At 40.4% G+C, this 20,855-nt stretch overlaps 1 protein-coding gene across 4 annotated transcripts in view; it reads left to right on the forward strand.

Annotated features, from left to right (window-relative positions):
* Positions 1-20,855, forward strand: part of NIN (ninein) — a 274,889-nt gene that overhangs the window by 236,852 nt on the left and 17,182 nt on the right. For all 4 annotated transcript variants that reach the window (XM_029598345.1, XM_029598344.1, XM_029598347.1 and 1 more), the window contains 2 exons: positions 625-774; positions 13,559-13,660. In XM_029598345.1, the coding sequence (XP_029454205.1) occupies positions 625-774; positions 13,559-13,660 (252 nt within the window). The remainder of the gene's footprint in view (positions 1-624; positions 775-13,558; positions 13,661-20,855) is intronic.

The raw sequence follows: 20,855 nt of genomic DNA on the forward strand, positions 1-20,855 counted from the left end.
CCTGCCAGGCATCACTACTTTCCTTCCTTCTCACCTCACAGGCATTACTGCAGTAGTTTTATTTGATATTCTTCTTCCCATGATTGTCAAATTTGGTTGCTTTATGATCACTATTGCCAAACAGCCCCACCATTTTTAACCTTGTACCAGGGGTTTAGTTCCCACATCACATAGGTTCCAGGACCAGCTGCTCCTTGAGCAGTCAATTGCATTTGGGAACTTTACCTCCCTAGCATATCCTGATAAGACATTTACCCAGTCAATATTTGGGTAAATGAAATCTCCTATTACTGTGTTGCCAATTTTATTAGCCTGTTTAATCTGTTACTATTTCTTAGTCTGTCTCATCCTGTCCAGGTGAGTGGTAGAATATATCCCCATTGCTATACTCCTCCCTGTGAGAACATCTGCAAGCAGTGCACATTAAAATACATGATACATAGAACATTGAGGGTGGGCAATTTTCAAATAGGAACCCATTTCTGTAAGAATAGCTTTGAAAATTGCCCTCTGTGGGTAGAATGGAAAGCAGAACAAAAAAATCTTCAGCTATGCTAGCTGCTACTTGCACATTCATTCCTTAGTGATGTGTGTTACAAAGTTTTGCTTGCTTTTTTTTCTTAGATCCGTCAACTAGAGTCCTCTGTTCTCGCCTTCAAACACCAAAAATATCAGAACCAATCAAGCTTGGTGAAAGCCACGGAGCAGGAGAAGCTGAGCTTAAAACGAGAGTGTGAATATCTACAGAAAGAACTTGCTTCTGCAAGCAAGAAGGTTAGTAAAAGACCATAAAACTATTGAACTTTTCTTAAAATTCTTCATGTATGGACACACACACTGTTTTATAAAGGTATTGTAAATACGGAAAAAGGTTAACTAAATCATCTAATAGTGTTCACTGTGATATTAGTGCTCACCTCTTGCCTAATTAGCCCAGCACGTGCCTGGTTCCCATCCTACCTGCATAATTTAACCAAACTATCTCTCTTTGATCAGCTACATCAAAGTCCTACCCTCTCGTCTGTGGAGTGCTACCAGGCTCCATTCTCTCGCCTGCCCTGTTCAATGTCTATGTTGCCCCTTTGAGCAAACTCAGAGAGCACCAGACCACTTATGATTTCTATGCAAATGACATCCAGTTGCTTATCTCACTTAGCCCAAACCATGACAAGGGAAACTGCCAACCTGAACAGTTTGTTTTTGTATACTCAGTCATGAACTGGGTATACAAAACAAACTAAAAATTAATCCTAAGAAAACAGAAGTCTTATGGGTTGGCATAAAGGCACCCACCCTCTCCCAAAGGAGGTCCTTGAAAGGAACAACTCTCCCTATCAGCTTCCAAGTCCAGAACCTAGGTTTCATTCTGGACATTAAACTTACCCCTGAAGCCCAAGTCCAAGCTATGCAAAAGTGGCCACCTTCGTCAACTCTGTCACATCTATCCTTTCCTAGATGACTCTTCTGCCACAGCTATCCAAGCCTAGGTGATCTCCCGCTTAGATTGCTGAAACTTAGTCTATAGTCATATCCCTAACAAACTAAAACTGCCAGCTCATTCAAAATGCAGCAGCCTGCATCATATGGAAAGTCAGCAAATGAGCCAATATCACCCCAGTCCAAAAATCGCTCCAATGGCTCTCCACTCCCCACCAATCCAAATTTAAAGTTTTGGTTCTAGCCTATAAGACTCTCAAAGGCTCACAAGCTGCACCCCCCTACGTGCTTTACATCAAGTGCAATTGGTTGTGCCAGCTTCCAAGGAAATTCACCTCACTAATGTAAAGATCTGTTGCCAAACTCTCCTCTGGTTTGTAGGTGGCGCTGTGAACTGCTTGGCTATGCATCCAGTCCTCCCAGCCCAATGCTTCTCACTTCCCCCTCGGTGACCATCTTATTTCCTGTTTAGACTTATTTATAAACAAACAGCTCAACTATATTATAATGTGGTACAGAATGAAAGGACCATCAAACTAAGTACTACCGGCATATGCATGCCTTCATTGCTTTATAAATAATCATCGGTCCAAAAGTTCTATCATTTTTTTTATTACTTGATTACTACAAGTACCTGGCAAGTACCTAAACACTAAATAGATCCCATGCTACTTATGCCAGTAATAGCAATGGCTATTCCCTATGTCAACTTAATTAATAGCAGGTAATGGACTTCTCCACCAAGAACTTATCCAAACCTTTTTTAAACTCAGCTACATTAACTGCACTAACCAGATCTTCTGGTAAAGTTTCTAGTTGAAATAAACAACTGCTTTATGGAGCAGCTGGCACAACAATAGAGAAGAGGGGGAGCTATTTTAGATCTAATCCTTAGTGGAACACATGATTTTGGTGCAAGAGGGGCCACTTGGCAATCGTGATTATAACATGATAAAATTTGACTTGATAACTGGAGGGGAGGACACTAAAGACATCTACTACGATAGCATTTAACTTTCAAAAAGACTATGATGAGGAAAATGGTTAGGAAATAACTGATAGGAGCAGCTACAAAGGTTCAGAATTTACATCAGGCGTGGACATTATTTAAAAATACCAACTTGGAAGCGCAGAGCAGATGTATTCCATGCATTAAAAAATTTGAAAGGAATGCCAAATTACTGCTGGCATGGTTAAAAGGTGAGGAGAGAGGGGGCTATTCTAGCCAAAGGAACATCTTTCAAACAATGGAAAAGAGATCTGAATGAGGAAAACAGGAAACAGCAAAAGCACTAGCAAGATAGATGCCAAGCACTGATAACATAAGACAGAATTTGAAAATAAGCTTACTATGGAAGAAAAAATTCATAACAAAAAATGTTTCAGGTACATTTAAAGCATAAGAGCTGTGAAGGAAGTCAGTTGGATCAATGAGTAAAAGGGGCACTAAGGGAGGACAAGGCCATAGCAGAGAGATTAAATGATTTCTTTGCTTTGGTTTTTACTGAAGAAGATGTAAGGCAGAAATACTCATGCCAGAAATGATATTTAAAGGTGATGATTCAGAGAAAATAAATGTCAGTGAATCTGGAAGATTTAATAGAGTAAACTGACAAACGAAAGAGTAGAAAATCACTTGGACCAGATGGTATACATCCCAGAGTGCTGAAAAATGAAATGGCAGACCCTACCATTAATGTAGTAATTTAAGGGAACCAATCTATCAATTCAGAAAAATTATTATACATCCAAACAAATTTTTTAGAAAGAAAATTACAAAAAAGTATTTTACAGTAAAAACAATGACATGAATCATATGTGAACCCTGACTTGCTGCCCTATAGGAATAATGTTTACATACAAATCGTGTAATTAAGAACTACCAACACAATATAAAAACACATCACATGTGCCAACACTACCCACAAAAAATGCAAAATACAAAATTTCAAAGTATACCCCAACAGGCCACTGTTTTGCTGTCTGCTTCTTCAGGGAACTTTTTTAACTGATGACATTTGTATTTGTAAATTTGTCTTCTAAATGTATTGCACTTTCGACAGGCACAATTCAAAGATTTTTAGTGAAGTTTCAACAGTCTCGCGGGGCTGAGTGATGATCAATGTGGCACTGTGCCACTTTTAAATTGAGTATATGGGATGCATAAACCTTCATTCTAGAAAAAAGGAAAAAAACTGTTAAAAATGTGACAGATTGGATTATTATTTGTTTAAGATGCATAACAATGTTACTTACAAAAGAATAAGGGAAACAGTTCTACAGAGCTTTATTAAAAATGCTGCCGACCCGCCGCTGTTTGCTCAAACGAGGTCTCGTGTATCTTCTAGAAAAACAGAGTATGAAGCTGAAAACGAATGAGTTTAAATATGTGAAAAAATAGCAGGTAAAATCCAAAAAATGTTTTTAACTCACCCAATAACTTAAGGTTGTTTTAATACCCAAAGGCAATGCAAAATGCTTTTCATAGCATACTGTTTCACCGTGTCTCAGCCCGTAAAAACATCTACAAATTATTTGAAAAGGCCTTTTGAAAACTTTTAAATGAAAATCACAAAGGTTTCTTGATACAACATAAACCCCACGCAAAGTATTCCATATAAGAGAACATTTGTTACCTGATAAAAGCTGCTTTCTTTATTTCACAAAATGAGACGACAAACCAAAGGTGCCAACAACGCAGCCCCACAGCATCTTGAAATGCCATGCATGCACAGAGCCTTGTCACCCGGTTCAAACGACACGTCGTTTAAAACTGCGCATGGATTGAAAAAGTGTCATCGTTGTTATAGAAACGAAGCCCATTCAGTTTCTTAATTGAGTCCCTTCTGGTGAAGTATATGCCACTGAAAAATGAAAGGTTATTCTCTTTAAGAATCTCCCAGATATCTCCTCCTCGATGTAATCTGATCTTGCAAATCACAAAAAAAAAACTTCAAATCATCTAAAGCGTTGTCCACGCGCCTGCCAACGTTCCACTAAGGGTGCTTGTAGTTTTAGTGCATGAATACAGCTTTTGTGTTCAATAATACATGTGCGTATTTGTCTTTTTGTCTTCCCTGTATAAATAACATTGCTGGCAATGCCATAAGGTGAAAAAAAAAACAGCACATTAGGATTCCTGTAGCTTCATAAAAAGGAAAGCAACTGTGATGGCTCAACACGCGTTTGATATTAAGTGATAAGATGCATTTACATGGAAAATGTACAACAAACATTGTGCCCAAAGCTTCCTGATGATGCATTGTCAAAAATGTATTCCTGCAGTCTTGCATCATTCCTGAAACATCCAGAAAAAAAATACAATAGCTTTTGGCCTTGAATAAATTAGATCTACTTTGAAACAAGAGATTCATAATAGACAAGAAAAAACAATGGTGCCATACCAACATCAAAAAAAGACTATGGTAACCAGGAGTGTCCCTCTGTTGTCTTCCTCAGTATTAGACTTTTCCAACACACCAGTAATATTCAAAATGTTAACAGTTAAATGTACTACTTCCTGGTAAGCTCCTTGTCCATCTCTCCCACTCTTATCACTAACTGGCAGAAAAAAAAAGCACTACTTATAAGTGGGACAGCCTCAGATGGAACATGCAAAATCTCCAAAAAGTACTCTTTAAAAATACCAGCAGGAGTATTAGCAATAGATTTAGGACAATTTAAAGCAATAATGTTCAAATGTCTGGCAAAGTTCTCAAAATTCTCCATCTTCCAAGTTAGCACTAAATTGCTTTGTAATGTTTAGGTCTGAGAAGCAGACGTTTTGATTAACTTATTGTTCTAACTGGTTATTTTCCATCTGAATATTAGATCACTGGTTTGCAATTTCTTATGAATATCTACAGTCAAATTTATTAAAGAGGTTATTGCTTGTTCTAATGAGGGCAAAATATGCCACAAAGAATCCAAGGTGATGGTAGATGGTTTAATCATAAGAACATAAGAGATGTCATTCTGGGTGAGACCAAGCCCAGCTTCCTGTGGCCAACAATGGCCAATCAAAGTCACAAGAACCTGGAAAATTCCCAAACATTAAATAGATCACAAGCTTTACCATTCCTTATTGATTAATAAGTTTATAGACTTCTCCTCTAGGAACTTATCCAAACCTTTTTTAAACCCAGTTACACTAACTGCCATAACCACATCCTCTGGCAATGAATTCCAGAGCTTAACTATGTGCTGAGAAAAAAAGAGTTTTCTCTGATTTGTTTTAAATGAGCTACTTGCTAACTTCATGGAGTGCACCCTAGTCATCCTAATAAATGAGAGAGTAAAAAAAAAACAATTTACATTAACCTGTTCAAGTCCTTTCATAATTTTGTAGACCCCTCAGCCAGGGGTTTTGTAACAAGTCTAGCGAGCATCACCAATGTAGTTTCTCCAACAAAGGGACTTACCCCAGCCATGCTTCCTGCTGCCCTTTCAATCATCTGGCTCTCTCCCTAGAGATATCTGCAGCTTGCTTTCCATGCTTGTCAGCTCAGCTCGACAAGTTCCTGTGAAAGAGCAAGAGCTCTCCCCCAGGAGTCCCAATATGCAGAACATCACCTAGCATCATCAATGGGGATGAACCGCACTCCTCACATCCCTGCGGATTGGTGGAGAAGGTATCACCGACACGTCTGGACCTCTGCCCAGCTGCAGTCAAGGACGGTCCTTCAGGCACTTCCACCACTGGATGCATGAAGAATCCTTCAGTTTTTGCCTGCTGGGTAAGATTCTCACCGGGGGCCCGCAATCTTCCCTTTTCTCTTAACCATGACTGTGAAACTAAGAAGTTAACAGTAAAGAAGAAATGTGAAAAAAAAAAACCAAAACAGCAGGATCAGAGAGGACTCCACACAATCCTCTCTCCAAGCCGTCGTCTTGGATACCTGCATCCAAACTTGTTTTAAATCCAGCTATACTACTGGCCTTTGTCACATTCTCTTATCGATAATTTCCACAGCTTAATTGTGCATTGACTAAAAATGTATTTTATTAATTTTTTTTGTTAGTTTCATAAAGTATTCCCTAGTTCTCATCCTACCTCCTCTTCTCTCTCGCTCATCCCCTACTCTATCTTCAATCTAAATGGCAGCATGAATGGATGTTTCCCAAAGGTGCTGTTCCTCTTGTATGGGAATCGGTGCTTCTCCTGCTGGCCCAGGAGGGACCCTGCAGTAGTCCTTCTTGCCAGCCTGTACACGGAACAAATCTTCCAGGCAGGAGTGTTTTCTTCTAATCTCATATAAAAATGCACTCCCCTGTGGTGGTGGTCATCCTCCTGGTCTATATGGGAGTTTGCTTTTCCTGGTGGTAGTGATCAATGGTCTCAAAAAAAAAAAGTAGTAGCTGCATTTGAGAAATGCTCTCCTTTCTGCTACTCTCCGTACTCCTTACTGCTGTAATCATATGTACCTTCCTTGTCTTTGTAACCCATGCTCATGTATATGCTTTGCCTCCATTGCTTTGCCTCCAATACTGTATATATTTAAAAAGTATATATTTAAAAATATATACAGTATTGGGGGGGGGGTTTCTAACCATTTTTATTGAAGTTAGTGAAGAGACAAAGGTGTAATAAAACATACAAATCTTCCCACATCATTCAAAGTATATAATTCAAAAGGTAACAGGTTTAGAAACCACCCCCCTCCTTAATGCAGTGATTCACTCTTTATTGACTAGACATATCCTTTTCCAGAAACAGGTGTGGAATACAATGCAGAACTCACATATCATACAATCCCTGAGGCAGGGATTATATAAAGTCCAAATACCATATAGTTTAACAGAAAGGAATAATATACAGCAGATATCTTAGGTTTTACCTCTCTTGAGTACTGGAAGTGGAATATAGACAGCTGTATAACAAACCCATAAACAGAGTCTGAGATGCTCACCTAATCCCACAAATTCTCCTTTTGTCATATACTTCCTGTAGATTATTTAGTAAACTGAGTTTCTAATATCTGGACCTAAAGCCTGTGTAAAATCTTGCCAGATTGCCAACATCTGGTCTAATTTTTTATTTGAACTTTGTTTGGCTGTAAAATATTTGAATGTTAAGTTTAATCATCCAGGATTTCCATACCCTTAGATAAGGCCTATCCATTTCAACTCAGACAGCCTAAATAGTCTTCTTGGCCACTAAACAGACTTTATTAAAAACATTGCTCCAGCTAAGACATTATATGACAGAAATAGTTAGTCATAACGTAGAGTTTAATGATATAAAGTTATTAGAAAATTTTATTTGGAGAAAGAAAGAAGAAAAGTATGTGTGCATACTTTTGTTTTGGTCTTATTTTAATATGACTGTGATCATAAACTCCAAAAGGCCAGAATTTTGGGCTTAATGGTAATGAGACCTTCAGAATATCCCTCATATACTTTGAATATCCTTCAGGAAAGTTTGGATCTGATCAGTATAAAATTTTATTCATATCTCGGTAGGGCATACACCACTCTGGTAAATTTGAAGAAGAAACTTAAACTGAGTTTATCATAATATCACATTGTTATCTCTATTCCCTGGAATTTGTTCCACTTAAGAACATTTTCTAAAAATTTTGTATAATCCCTCATGAAAAGTTGCAAGCATACTTTTCTTCTTTCCTTCTCCAGATAAAATGTTCTAATAACTTTGTATCATTAAATTCTACGTTATGTCTAACTATTTCTGTCACATAATGTCTTAGCTGGAGGAAAGCATAGAAATCTTTGAGAGAGAGAAAATTGTTGCAATATTTGAAAACTTTGAAATATATTTGCGTTCTCAATCAAAATGTGCCATGTCGTTTGAAGCCCTTTTCCCTCCCAATGTTAAATATCGGATCAGAAAATCCTGGACCAAATTGCAGATTGCCTTGTATAGATAGGAAACGCAAATCCCTATATGATGTGTTCAACAACTTATAGATCACACTCCAAGCTTTTCTACAAGAACTCAATAGCATATGCCCCGTAAGATGCACAGGAACCTCTCTTTCATTCCCTGTAATAGAGAGTTTGATGAGAGAGGACAGGCCCAGTTACCAAAAAATGTAAGTGGTGTATAAACAGAAGTATCTAGTAACCAATCTTATATATGCCTTAATAGACATGCTAGATTATATATTTGCATACTGGGACAATTCAGACCATCTTGTAATGGTTTTGTCAAAATTGACCATACTGGTCTTGCTTTTTTTTTTGTTTTTTTTTTGTTTTTTTACCATTCCATATGCAACCTCATATAATGCTATTGATATCCCTAATATCCTTCCTAGTCAACCAAATGGGAAGCTTCTGCAGCATATACAACCACTTAGGAACCTCCATCTTTACTAAATGAATCCTGCCTGTTAATGAGAGTGGTAAAGTGTGCTATGTATTTAACTTGTCTGCCATACTTTTTAACAAGGGTTTAACATTGGCTGCAATTAACTTCCCCGTATCCACTGGAATTTTCAAACCTAGATATTTTAACTTATTATCTACCCATTTCAAAGGAAATGATTCTTCCCAATTATTCTTCAAACACCCAAGTATGTCAAGAGCTTCTGACTTATCGTGATTGTTTTTAATCCTGAAAATTCCCTGAAGCAATTTTGTATATGCATAACCTTTGTTAATGATTCCATGGGATTTGTTAAATAAATCAAAACGTCATTTCAAAGGCTGCTATGTTAAGATTGGTTCCTAAGCTGGAAGCCCTTAATAGTCATCATTATTAATTTTCTGAAACAGTAGATCTATAGACTATATATAATAGCGGAGAGAAAGGACAACCCTGTCTAACCCCCCTCTGAATAGGAATATCCGAGGAGGTACATCCATTGACCACTATATGAGACAGGAGTAGCCTGGTGGTTACAGCACTGGGCTATGAGCCAGGAGATCAGGGTTCAAGTCACACTGTTGTTCCTTGTTACCTTGGGCAAGTCACTTTACCCTTCATTGCCTCAGGTACAAATTTAGATTGTAAGCCCTCTAGGGATAGGAAAATATCTACAGTACCTGAACGTAATCCACTTTGAAGTGCTGAAAAAAGGGTAAAAAGTGGAATATAAAAAAAATGTAAATGAAATAAATTTTAAAATGTCTCCCTGAAACCCAAAGTGTTGCAACACAGAAAATATATATGGCCAAGAGACTCTGTTGAAGGCCGTTTCAGAGTCAAAGCCTAATGCTACTCCGAATTAGCTTTTTCCTTTTTCCTTGATAAGAATACTTGGCCACTCTCCCTTTTACAAAAACCTGCCTGGTTTTCAGAAATAAGAGCTGGTATAACCACCCCTAATCTAGCAACAATAATTTTGGCCAGGATTTTCAAGTCACACTTTAGCAAATAGAGAGGTCTATAAGAAGCAGGTTGAGAGAGGTGCTTCCCCAGTTTAACCAAAACAGTAATATAAGCCCCATTAAAACCCAGTGGAAAAGAACCCTTTTGAAATGCATCTTCAAAAAAAATGTTAGTAGCTGTGGCCATTCAGGGACACAGTATCTTATAATAATTTAAATTAAATCCATCTGGACCTGGGGTCTTATGTGATTTCCCCATCTTAACTACTCGTAATATCTCATATTCTTCTATGGGTCTATTTATATACCCCAGCTGTTGATTTAGTGGTGGTAATTTCAGCCCCTCAAAGAAAGCCTCTTCTTCCACCTTTCCTCCTTTCCTATTATCCGTATAGAGAGCTTCATAAAAACCAACACTGCACAGATATCTTTACTTTTCACAGCTATATTTCCTTGCTTAAACTTTAATTTTTCAGTAAAGGTTTTCCCTTTCCATATTTTAACCACATTAGCTAAATGTTTCCCTGATTTGTTCCCAAACTTAAAGAAGTTATGCTCTGAATGATGCAACATTCCTTGAGCTTTCAAATGCAGTTGAGAATTCAAGCATTCCCACACAGATTTCTATTCTGCCATATTTTCCTCATTTGTTTGTCGAATTAATTGTTGCTTAAGAGATCTTAATTTCTCCTCTGGTTGCATAATGTTTTTCTTCAGATTTTTATTCTTTTGTATTACAAATGAGATAATATCCCCTCTTAAGACCACCTTACCCGTTTTCCAAAACAGTGTTGGAGAATCTTTGTTGACCATTATGGATCTCAAAATCACCCCAAATCTCCAAACATGCACAAAAATCCACATCATCTGCTAGATAACTAGGAAATCTCCATATTTTCCCTTGCTTTCCACCATTTGACCTATTTAAATCCACCCATATCATACAATTGTCTGATATCATAGAAAGGCCAATCCTGGCTGATACTACTTGTGGAAAAACTTCTTTGAGACACTAAAATGTAATCGGTTCTGGAAAGGGACCCATGAGCACAGGAAAATAAGTATGAAATCTTTCAGTTGGATTCAAAACCCTCCAAGCATCTACTAACTGCAGTATTCTGCATAAATACTCAATACCTTTAGCCTTTCCTTTTCCCACCCATGGACCACCCCCTGATTTATCAAGCATTGGATCATGAACATAATTAAAATCCCCTACTACTATAAGAGTTCTTTTACCATACTCCCCATCTTCCCCTCCAGACCCATGAAAAATGCATGGTTATGTTCATTGGGTGCATATAAGTTGCAGAACATTACTTTTTCCCCCATTCATTTTCCCAATGAGAATTAAGAACCTACCATCAGGATCTATTGCCTCAGCTTCTGAAAATAAGCACTTTTGTTTGAGAATCTCTACCTTCCTCCTCTTCCCCTTTGCAGATGAAAAATAGACCACTCTTACCCATTCTCTTAAGTTTTCTGCTCGCTACCTCTTATAAATGAGTTTTTTGGATACAAGCAACTGAAGCTTTATATTTTTGTAAGGCTTACAATATCTTTTTCCTTTTTATAGGAGAGCCTAAGCCATCCACATTCCAAGATACAACACAGTTTCTTACCCATATGAGCCTGTTACTTTCACCTTAGAGAAAATGTGATATAAGAAGGTCAAAGGCTCACAGCCCCGCCTATCACTTTTAAAATAGAACCTTTTCCAATCCCTTCTGCAATCCAAATTCTATTCACCCTGTCACCCCTTATTGTACCTCCGTATCCTTATAAACCCCTCCCCACCCAATTGTTCCTGAATATTTTCTTTCACCTGTATTATTTGTACCTCCTTCCCCCCACAACTATTTGTGACCGCTCTCATTTAGAGAAAGTGAGGGATGTTATGTGTGCAAGTGCCGTTCCCCCCCCCCCTCCCCCAAGTACAGATCTCTGCACTAACAATTGTTCTTCACCTGTAATCAACATAAATATTCAAGCACTACATATTAAGGCTGTAATTCCATTTCGACATAACCCTCCACACCACTAAAGAACTTGTCATTCGGGCCCCTCATGGCCATGGGTTGTAGGTCATATCCCTTCCCTTATATCCTCTCCCCCCCTTGTCTCCAGCTCACTATGCTAGCGTGCCCAATAAAGAAGGGCTCCATTGTCTAAAAGACAATCCTGTTTTTTCACATGGCCATCTCCGGTACAACCATCCTGAATCTTTGGTGGGAACACCAATCCATCTTACCCCTGTATAAGATCATCTCCGGTATGACCGCCTTACAATCCTCCATAGACAGTCCTGTGGTTCCACTCTGTGAAGACCAGAACGACCTTCTTGAATCTTCAGGGTGAACATGTTGGTCTCGCCCATGCACAGGGCCATCTCTGGTATGACCATTATAAAATCCTCTCCCCTTTGAAGCAGTATAAAATAAAATGATGCCATTTGAAGGGAGAGAGGACTAATTGTATCCATACCACAAACATAGTTTTGCACCTTAGACGATCACACCCATTCTATCGTATGGTCCCTTCTCCTATGAACGTAAGTCGTCAAATATCTTTTGGCCTTAAGGTGAAAACTTCCAACTGAAACCAGTAACTATAACATACTGCTACCCAAAACTTGAAAGCGCCAGAGCAGCATTAATGGTCTTCCTTACTTTCAAACATATTCATCTGACAATGCAGGACTTCTCAAAGTATTAACAAATTGATGAGCTTTCTCCACTTCATCAGACATTTGTACTTATCCTTTATGCCACACTAAGAGGCGCACAGCAAATTGTAATGCAAACTTAATCTGCCTCTGAGCCACGTTGCACACAGTGAATTGAATTCCCTCCGTTTTGTGGACACATAAGGGGAGTAGTCTTGGAGAAAAGCCTGATGGAATTGTCCTGGTATTTTAATTCTTTCGCTTTCCTATACTTTTGCATCACCATTTGCTTATGAGCGAAATTTAATATTTTTGCCAATGTTATGCTTAACGCAACTGTGCACCCGCTCAGTCTTTCTAGTGCCTTGTAAATATGGCAAATTTAAAGCTTCTGGGGAGCCACTTCTCTAAGAAACTCTGTTAGGCTAAGTTCAGCGATCTGTTCTGGTAAATCTATAATCCTTATGTTGTTTCTACGGGAATGGTTTTCCCAATCATCAAGCTTTTCCTCTGTTTCTTGAGTTTAACAATTCTCCCTTCTTGTGCCATCATCTCGTCTTCCATGGTACAAATCCTCCCTTCCACATTATCAATCCATGAGCTAAATTCTGCAGAAGAAGACTTTACGTCCGCTATTTGCTTATCATTCAAAGCTGACACCAGCGCCTTGGTTAACTCCATGATCATTTCATTGGAGAGGCGAGGCCCAGACACGCTCACCGTTGCAGTGGCAATTTTCCCTTCTTCCACACCCATTTTTTCTTTCTTTTTTTTTTGCCCCTTTAATGAGCAAAATTACAAGCGACTTTTGCATAAAACGATCAATCGAAATATATACTCTCACCCCAGTTGAAATTTACTGTTTTCTGCCACATGTGAGGTCAGATTGTAGACCAAAAGGGATGGCACCCAGAGCTCTGAGAAAAGTCTTCCCAAGCTCACCACATCACGTGACCACAGTATTGCTTTTAATGAGTAATCTAGGTACTGTTAGAATATTTTAAGTAGTGATTGCATTGTATGTATTATGAATGTAAAATGTGTTACCCGCATCAAAGACTGTATGAAGGAAGCAGGCTATAAGTGCTGCTAAATAAATAAATAGATAATAAATACAAGTAAATGAAACTTGATTTTTCTAAGGGAATTTTCTTTCTTAAACAGATCAGTCGAATGACTTCACTTGAACAAGAACTGGAAACTATTAGGATAGAAAATGAAGGACTTCGGAAGAAGCAAGTGAAACTGGATGAACAATTAATGGAGGTATAATTCAGTAAAGATGTATGTCACATTGAATATATGAAAAAATTCTAACACATACCAATGTATTCAAGCACAGATTCCATAGTGTTTAGTGATGCATTAGAAAAGCATTTGTGATGCCTTGATTAAAATGGACCCTTGAAAAAAAATTATAGAATATAACTAATCCCATCGAAAACATCCATTTCATGTAAGGTATCTTTCCTAAGATGATAGCATTCTGTATAAATGAAGACAAATATTATGTTAACCATTTTATTTGAGAATAACAAAGGTCACAATGAAAACAAATGAGATGCATAGCCAAAGCGAAATAAAATCCACAGATCGGATGAGGTATAGAAGGCCCAGTGTGTTCTTGACACCTGTTTCTCCCACATTCTTTCATAGCGGAATATTTTCTGGTTAAAATGATATTCTTCAAATAGTTGATATAAGTGAAACAGGTTTAGGAAGATTACCTTCAACTGACAAAAAAAATTAGTGTTTTCAGTTACTATTTTTTATATATATCTGGGCATAGAAGGGAGTCTAAGTTATTTTGTGTGTTTTGTTTTTTAAATATATATTTACTTTCCTTTATAAGGGAGTAGTAGATGAGGGCAGAAAACCACTCAGAAATTGCTCATCTGTTTTGTTTTGGGGTTTTTTTTGGGGGGGGGGTGTCTTTTTATTTTGGTGGAAATCCTAGCACAGACACTGAATCACAAATTCTCTATATATGAGGAGGGTAATTACGATACTGGCCACAGGGAGTGCAATCTCATTTTCAAAGATGTGCCAGCTTGCATACCATGCAAGCAGGTGCAAAGTGCATGCTGGAAAGTATGCACAGAAATAAAAAATGCAATCACTGAGTGTCCTTGCGTTTCCCCTACCTAGCCACGCCCACTTCCACTTGGGAGGGGAGGGCAATAATCAAATCATGCAGTGGCTCAGAAACCATGATTTGTTGTATGTATATGACCAACCAGTCCCATCCCACAGCCATGGTGCTATTTTGTTAGACAGTGAGAAACAGTGATATAAGCAAGTATGCTTACCAAAAATGATGTCTTTCGTAGCTATCAGGATAAATTAACCATTATATGTAGCTGACATCATCTTGCTGCACCAAACTAAGTAGTTTCTCCTAGCTAATAGAGTTTTTAGTTCTTCTGAGCATGTGTGGAAGTTCCTGCATGGGTATTGCCTTATGAGCTGCCTTCAGTCGATAACAGAGCTTAATCTAGCTCAGTAGTCGATTCTTCAGAGAGGCGGGCATATATTTAGGGTGACTGACTAATCTTGCTTTCTATGGAAAATACAGTTTACATTAAGCAAAGCTGCTTTTTCGATTGATAAGCAGGCTGAATTAGCCATGACTTGTGGGGAGTCCCAAACTGAGGGTTATAGCTGAGCATTTAATGAGTAAGCAACCCAGACTTCACTGTGGACAGTAGACTACTGCGAGAACAGATTGTGCAAAATTGCTTGTCTGAATTTACTGTCAGTTTTTGAGATTGTCCAGACAGTAATGGGACGTAAAGGTGTGGAAGGATGATCTTGTTGCAGCTTTGCAGAGGTCTTCGAGGTACTTCTCACAAGTGAACACCCGAAGAGGCCATAGGTCTCACTTGATGAACTTTGACAGAGACTGTGATTTGCAAGCCTGCTGGAGTGTAGCAGTGCTGAATGTATTCCGCTATCCAGTTTGACAACATATGTTTTGCGACTGCTGCTCCAAAGAGCTGTGAAGCTTGGAGATGTAACAGAGTTATTTTCTTGTAGTGGGCTAGAGCTCTTTTGCAATCTAACATATAATTATAAAGGGTCTTTTCACCATTATAAACAGATGGAATAGAGATTGCCCTGATGCAGCATCTGCAAACATAGGCAATGTTGGCGTTTTTCACAACTCTAATCATCAACGTTGAAAAAAGACCCATGTCAATTGAGCAAGAAGACAATGGGATATTAAGATAAGTAAAGGCTGATGTGTTTGATTTATAAGGAAATCAGTTTTTGCTGGCAGGCATACTTCTGCTTGATGGGAGTTGAAAAGAGATATGGACAGAATTAAAAGAAGAATACTGGACTCTTAAACTAAAAATAAAGAGAGGTTTTTCTAGACCAGTGACTGCACTAACTGGATTTAGAATCAGTGTTTCACGTTTCCTACCAATACTGAGGTATTCTCAAAAACATAAATGTGCTGTTTAGCATCACAGAAAGGAGCCAGTAAAGCAGGGGTACTAAGAACATAAGAAATTGCAATACTGGGTCAGACCAAGGGTCCATCAAGCCCAGCATCCTGTTTCCAACAGAGGCCAAACCAAGTCACAAGTACCTGGCAAGTACCCAAACACTAAGAAGATCCCATGCTACTGATGCCAGTAATAGCAGTGGCTATATCCTAAATCAACTTGATTATTAGCAGTTAATGGACTTCTCTTCCAAAAACTTAACCAAACCTTTTTTAAACCCAGCTGCACTAACCACATCCTCTGGCAACAAATTTGAGAGTTTAATTGTGCGTTGAGTGAAAAAGAATTTTCTCTGATTTGTTTTAAATGTGCTATTTGCTAACTTCATGGAGTGCCCCCTAGTCTTTCTATTATCCGAAAGAGTAAATAACCGATTCACATCTACCCATTCTAGACCTCTCATGATTTTAAAGATCTCTACATATCCCCCCTCAGCCGTCTCTTCTCCAAGCTGAACAGCCCTAACCTCTTCAGCCTTTCCTCATAGGGGAGCTGTTCCATCCCCTTTATCATTTTGGTCATCCTTCTCTGTACTTTCTCCAGCACAACTATATCTTTTTTGAGATGCAGCAACCAGAACTGCACACAGTATTCAAGGTACAATCGGCAGAAGAAGACCCATCCAGTCTGCCCAGCAAGCTTTCATACCTAATTGTTTTCATACTTATCTGTTACTCTGACTGCTGAAGGTCAGGGCCCTTATTGGTAACTTTTTGGTTCCAATTCCCTTCCACCCCTGCCACTGATGTAGAGAGCAGTGCTGAAGCTGCATCTAAGTGAAGTAACTAGCTAATTGGTTTGGGGTAGTAACCGCTGTAATAAGCAAGCTACTCCCATGCTTGTTTACCCTGCCTGTGCAATTCAATCCTTGTTGGTTGTCTGAATATATATCCTTTTTACATCATTCCCCCCGCCGTTTATGCAGTGAACCTCGCTGGATATGTATTCCAAGTGAAGTATCAGGCTTAATTGATTCGGGGTAGTAACAGCCGTAATAAGCAAACTTACACCCATGCTTATTTGTTTACCCAGACTATGTAATTCATTCCTTGTGGGTTGTTGTATGAATATAAATCGTCTTTTCTTCATTCTCCCTGCCGTTAAAGCAGAAAGCTATGCTGGATATGCATTGAAAATGAAGTATCAGGCTTATTTGGTTTGGGGTAGTAACTGCCGTAACAAGCAAGCTACTCCCCTGCTTTTATTTTTGAGGATGCAAATCCTTTTTTCCACATTTCCTCTTGCCATTGAAGCATAGAGCAATGTTGGAGTCACATTAACTATGTGTATGTTTATTGAATAAGGATATTAATCTCTAGGTAGTAGCCGTCTTTCCCGCAAGCAAGCCGCCCCCGTGCCTCTTCTCTTTATACACATCCTCTAGCCTTTATGGATCCACAGTGTTTATCCCACGCCCCTTTGAAATCCTTCACAGTTTTGGTCTTCACCACCTTCTTCCATCACCCTCTCCGTGAAGAAATACTTCCTGACATTGGTTCTGAGTCTTCCTCCCTGGAGTTTTAAATCGTGACCCCTGGTTCTGCTGATTTTTTTGCAACGGAAAAGGTTTGTCGTTGTCTTTGGATCATTAAAACCTTTCAAGTATCTGAAAGTTTGAATCATATCACCCCTGCTCAGCGGCATTATGACATCTGCCATTTTATTCGCCATTCCCTTCCTAATAATTCCTAACATTCTGTTTGCTTTTTTGACTGCTGCAGCACACTGAGCCGACGATTTCAATGTGTTATCCACTATGATGCCTAGATCTCTTTCCTGGGTGGTAGCTCCTAATATGGAACCTAACATCGTATAACCACAGCATGGGTTATTTTTCCCTATATGCAACACCTTGCACTTGTCCACATTAAATTTCATCTGCCATTTGGATGCCCAATCTTCCAGTCTTTCAAGGTCCTCCTGCAATTCATCACAATCTGCTTGAGATTTAACTGCTCTGCATAATTTTGTGTCCTCTGCAAATTTAAGCTCCTCACTCAACATGCCCCTTTTCTTATCATTTATAAATATACAAGCCGTTAAGCCCGTTAAAACGGGCGACATGTTTGTTTCAAATGCCAGCTAAGTGTTGTGTGGAAGTGTCAGGATGTGTACTCTTCCCCCTCCACCCTCATTCCCTTTGCCCTCCCCTTGCACCCAATGCTCCCTCCTCCAGCTCCCCTCTCCTCTTCTGCTGTCCAATCTCCCCAACCCCCTCCCCCTCTCACTTTCCCACTGCTACTCCTTATCTCTCATTCTCCCAATGTTCCTCCTTTCTTTCACAGGTCCTCTCCTCAGCCCCTTCCCATTCTATCACCCACTGCTCTGCCCCTGCAGCCCCCCTCTCTCCTCATTCTTCCATTACACTCCCCTTTCCCTCACTGCTCCTCACTCTTCCTTATTCTCCCACTCCTCCTCCTCTGGCCCTCCCCTTTCCTCTTACTATCCTCTTCCCCCACCACCCTCTCTCCCTTTGCACTCCCCTTGCACCCAATGCTCCCTCCTCCAGCTCCCCTCCCCTCTTTCTGTCCTGCTGCCCCATCTCCCCAACCCCCTCCCACCTTCCTACTGCTCCTCCTCATCTCTCATTCTCCCAGTGTTCCTCCTTTCTTCCACAGGTCCTCTCCTTCCGCCCCTTCCCATTCTATCACCCGCTGGTCTGCCCCTGCAGCCCCCCCTCTCCCCTCATTCTTCCATTACACTTCCCTTTCCCTCACTGCTCCTCACCTGCCCAGCACTCATCTCTTCCTTAATCTCCCACTCCTCCTCCTCTGGCCCTCCCCTTTCTTCTTACTATCCTCTTCCTCCTCCACCCTCTGGCCCTTTGCACTCCCCTTGCATGCACGTCTGTCAGAGCCATGGGTCTCTCTCTCTTTCTCTCGTTCGCGGGTGCACGCCTCACCGAAGCCCTCACACGGCTCCATTTCCTCCCAGCACCGTTCCGCTCTGACCGACGTGCTCTCTCGCCCGCGCATGTGTGCAGGCTGTCGGTCAGAGCCCATTTATAAGTTAGATTAAAAAGCACCAGTCCTAGTAGAGATCCCTGAGGCTCTCCGCTATTTTACCTTTTTCCATTGTGAAAACAGACCATTTAATCCTACTCTCTTCCTGTCTTTTAACCAGTTTGCAATCCACTAAAGGATTTTGCCTTCTGTCCTTGACTTTTTAGTTTTCTTAGAAGCCTCTCATAAGGGACTTTGTCGAGTTAGTTGATCCCACTGATTGCGCAGACCCCACTGCAGGAAGCCAGTATTTGTTCTAGGGGAATTCGGCGCTACTGAGGAGCGCAGATTTCCCCCCTGCACAGAATTGCCAAATTTTGCCCAGAAAATGGCAGAGGAGATCCCGGCATGCCACGAATGGAGCGCGCGAAGATGAAGGCCCTGGTGCTCCATTCACAATGAAGATTAAGGTCTCCATGTGCTGCGGGACACGCTCCGCTCGCAGCGAAGATGAAGCCCCTGTGTGCCGCGAACGGAGTGTGCTCCGCATGCGGCGAAGAAGAAGGTCCCGTGAGAGTGAATGTGTGTGTCTGAGAGGAGAAGGGGGAGGAGGTGTGAGAGGAGAAGGGGGAGGAGGTGTGAGAGGAGAAGGGGGAGGAGGTGTGAGAGGAGAAGGGGGAGCAGATAGAGCAGGGGGGTGCTTGAGTGTGGGTGCCAGAGAGAGAGAGAGGGAGCCTATATGAGGAGATTGTGAAGGAGTGTGTATGTGTGTGAGAGACTGGGAGCTCATGTGTATGAAAAGGGATTGTGTGTATGTGAGGGTGCTAGCCTGTGTGAAGGGACTGTGTATGTGTGAGACAGAGCCTGTGTGAAGGGGTGCATGAGAGAGAGACATAGGTAGCCTGCGTGAGGATGTATGTATGAGAGAGAAAGGGAGCTTGTGTGGGTGTGTATGCAAGAGAGAGGGACCCTGTATGAGGGGATGTATGTGTGTGTGCAAGAGAGTGAGAGAGCCTGTATTGAGGGTATGTATATGCGAGAGAATGAGGGAGCCTGTATGAGGGTATGTGTACTAGAGAGAGGGAGCATGAGTATGAGAGAGGGGGGGCAGAGGGTAGCCTGTGTGAGGGTGTGTGCATGTGTACTAGAGAGAGGGAGCATGTGTGTGAGAGAGGGAGGGACAGAGGGAGCCTGTGTGAGGGGCAGTAATGAGAACAGGGTCAAACTCTGGGACTGGCGATAGAGTGGAAAGGGTTGAGTCTAGAAGTGGAGGGGAGAGATATTGGCAGGTGGAGGAGTTGGGGACTGAGAAGGCAAAATGGCCAGGGGAGTAGGGAGAGCGAGTGGAAGGGACACTCTTACAGTGAATTTCTAGGGAAATTCTGCTCAAAATATTTAAAACTCTGCATCTCAAGAAATAACTTTTTTCTGTATTAATTTAAAATGTAATTACTTAAAGACTGTAAATTGTGTTATTTTGACCAATATAAAGTTTGCAGAATTTTAAGTTTTTGTGCGTAGAATTCCCCCAGGAGTACAATATGAATGTGAGTTAGTGAGACCACATAGATGGCCAGCACCATATGACCTAAGTAACAAGTCTGGCTGAGCTCTAAGAATTTAAATTAGTGATCGCAGGGTGCTTGCTCGATCTGATGATAGAAACGTCTTCTCTTGTAGTGAATCTATCCATACTCTGATTAATTTTATGCTCTGAGTTGGCACCAGATTTGACTTTTCAAAGTTCACCAGAAACCCCAAATCCTAAAGACAGATTGTCTTGTGCAGGGAGAGCAAAATGTCTTCTGAGAGGTAACAATAGCTAGCCAGTTGTCCAGGTATATGAAAATCTAAATCCCCTAGTGATGCAGGTGTGCCACTACCACTGCAAGTTATTTGGTGAAGACTCTTACAGCTACCGACAGGCCAATCGGCAGTACTTTGTATTGATAATGGGAAGAAGCCACCTCGAAGTGAAGGTAGTGCCACTGGGAAGGTTGGATGGAT

This window comes from Rhinatrema bivittatum, chromosome 4 (assembly GCF_901001135.1).
Source record: "Rhinatrema bivittatum chromosome 4, aRhiBiv1.1, whole genome shotgun sequence".
NCBI classification, from domain to species: Eukaryota; Metazoa; Chordata; class Amphibia; order Gymnophiona; family Rhinatrematidae; genus Rhinatrema; species Rhinatrema bivittatum.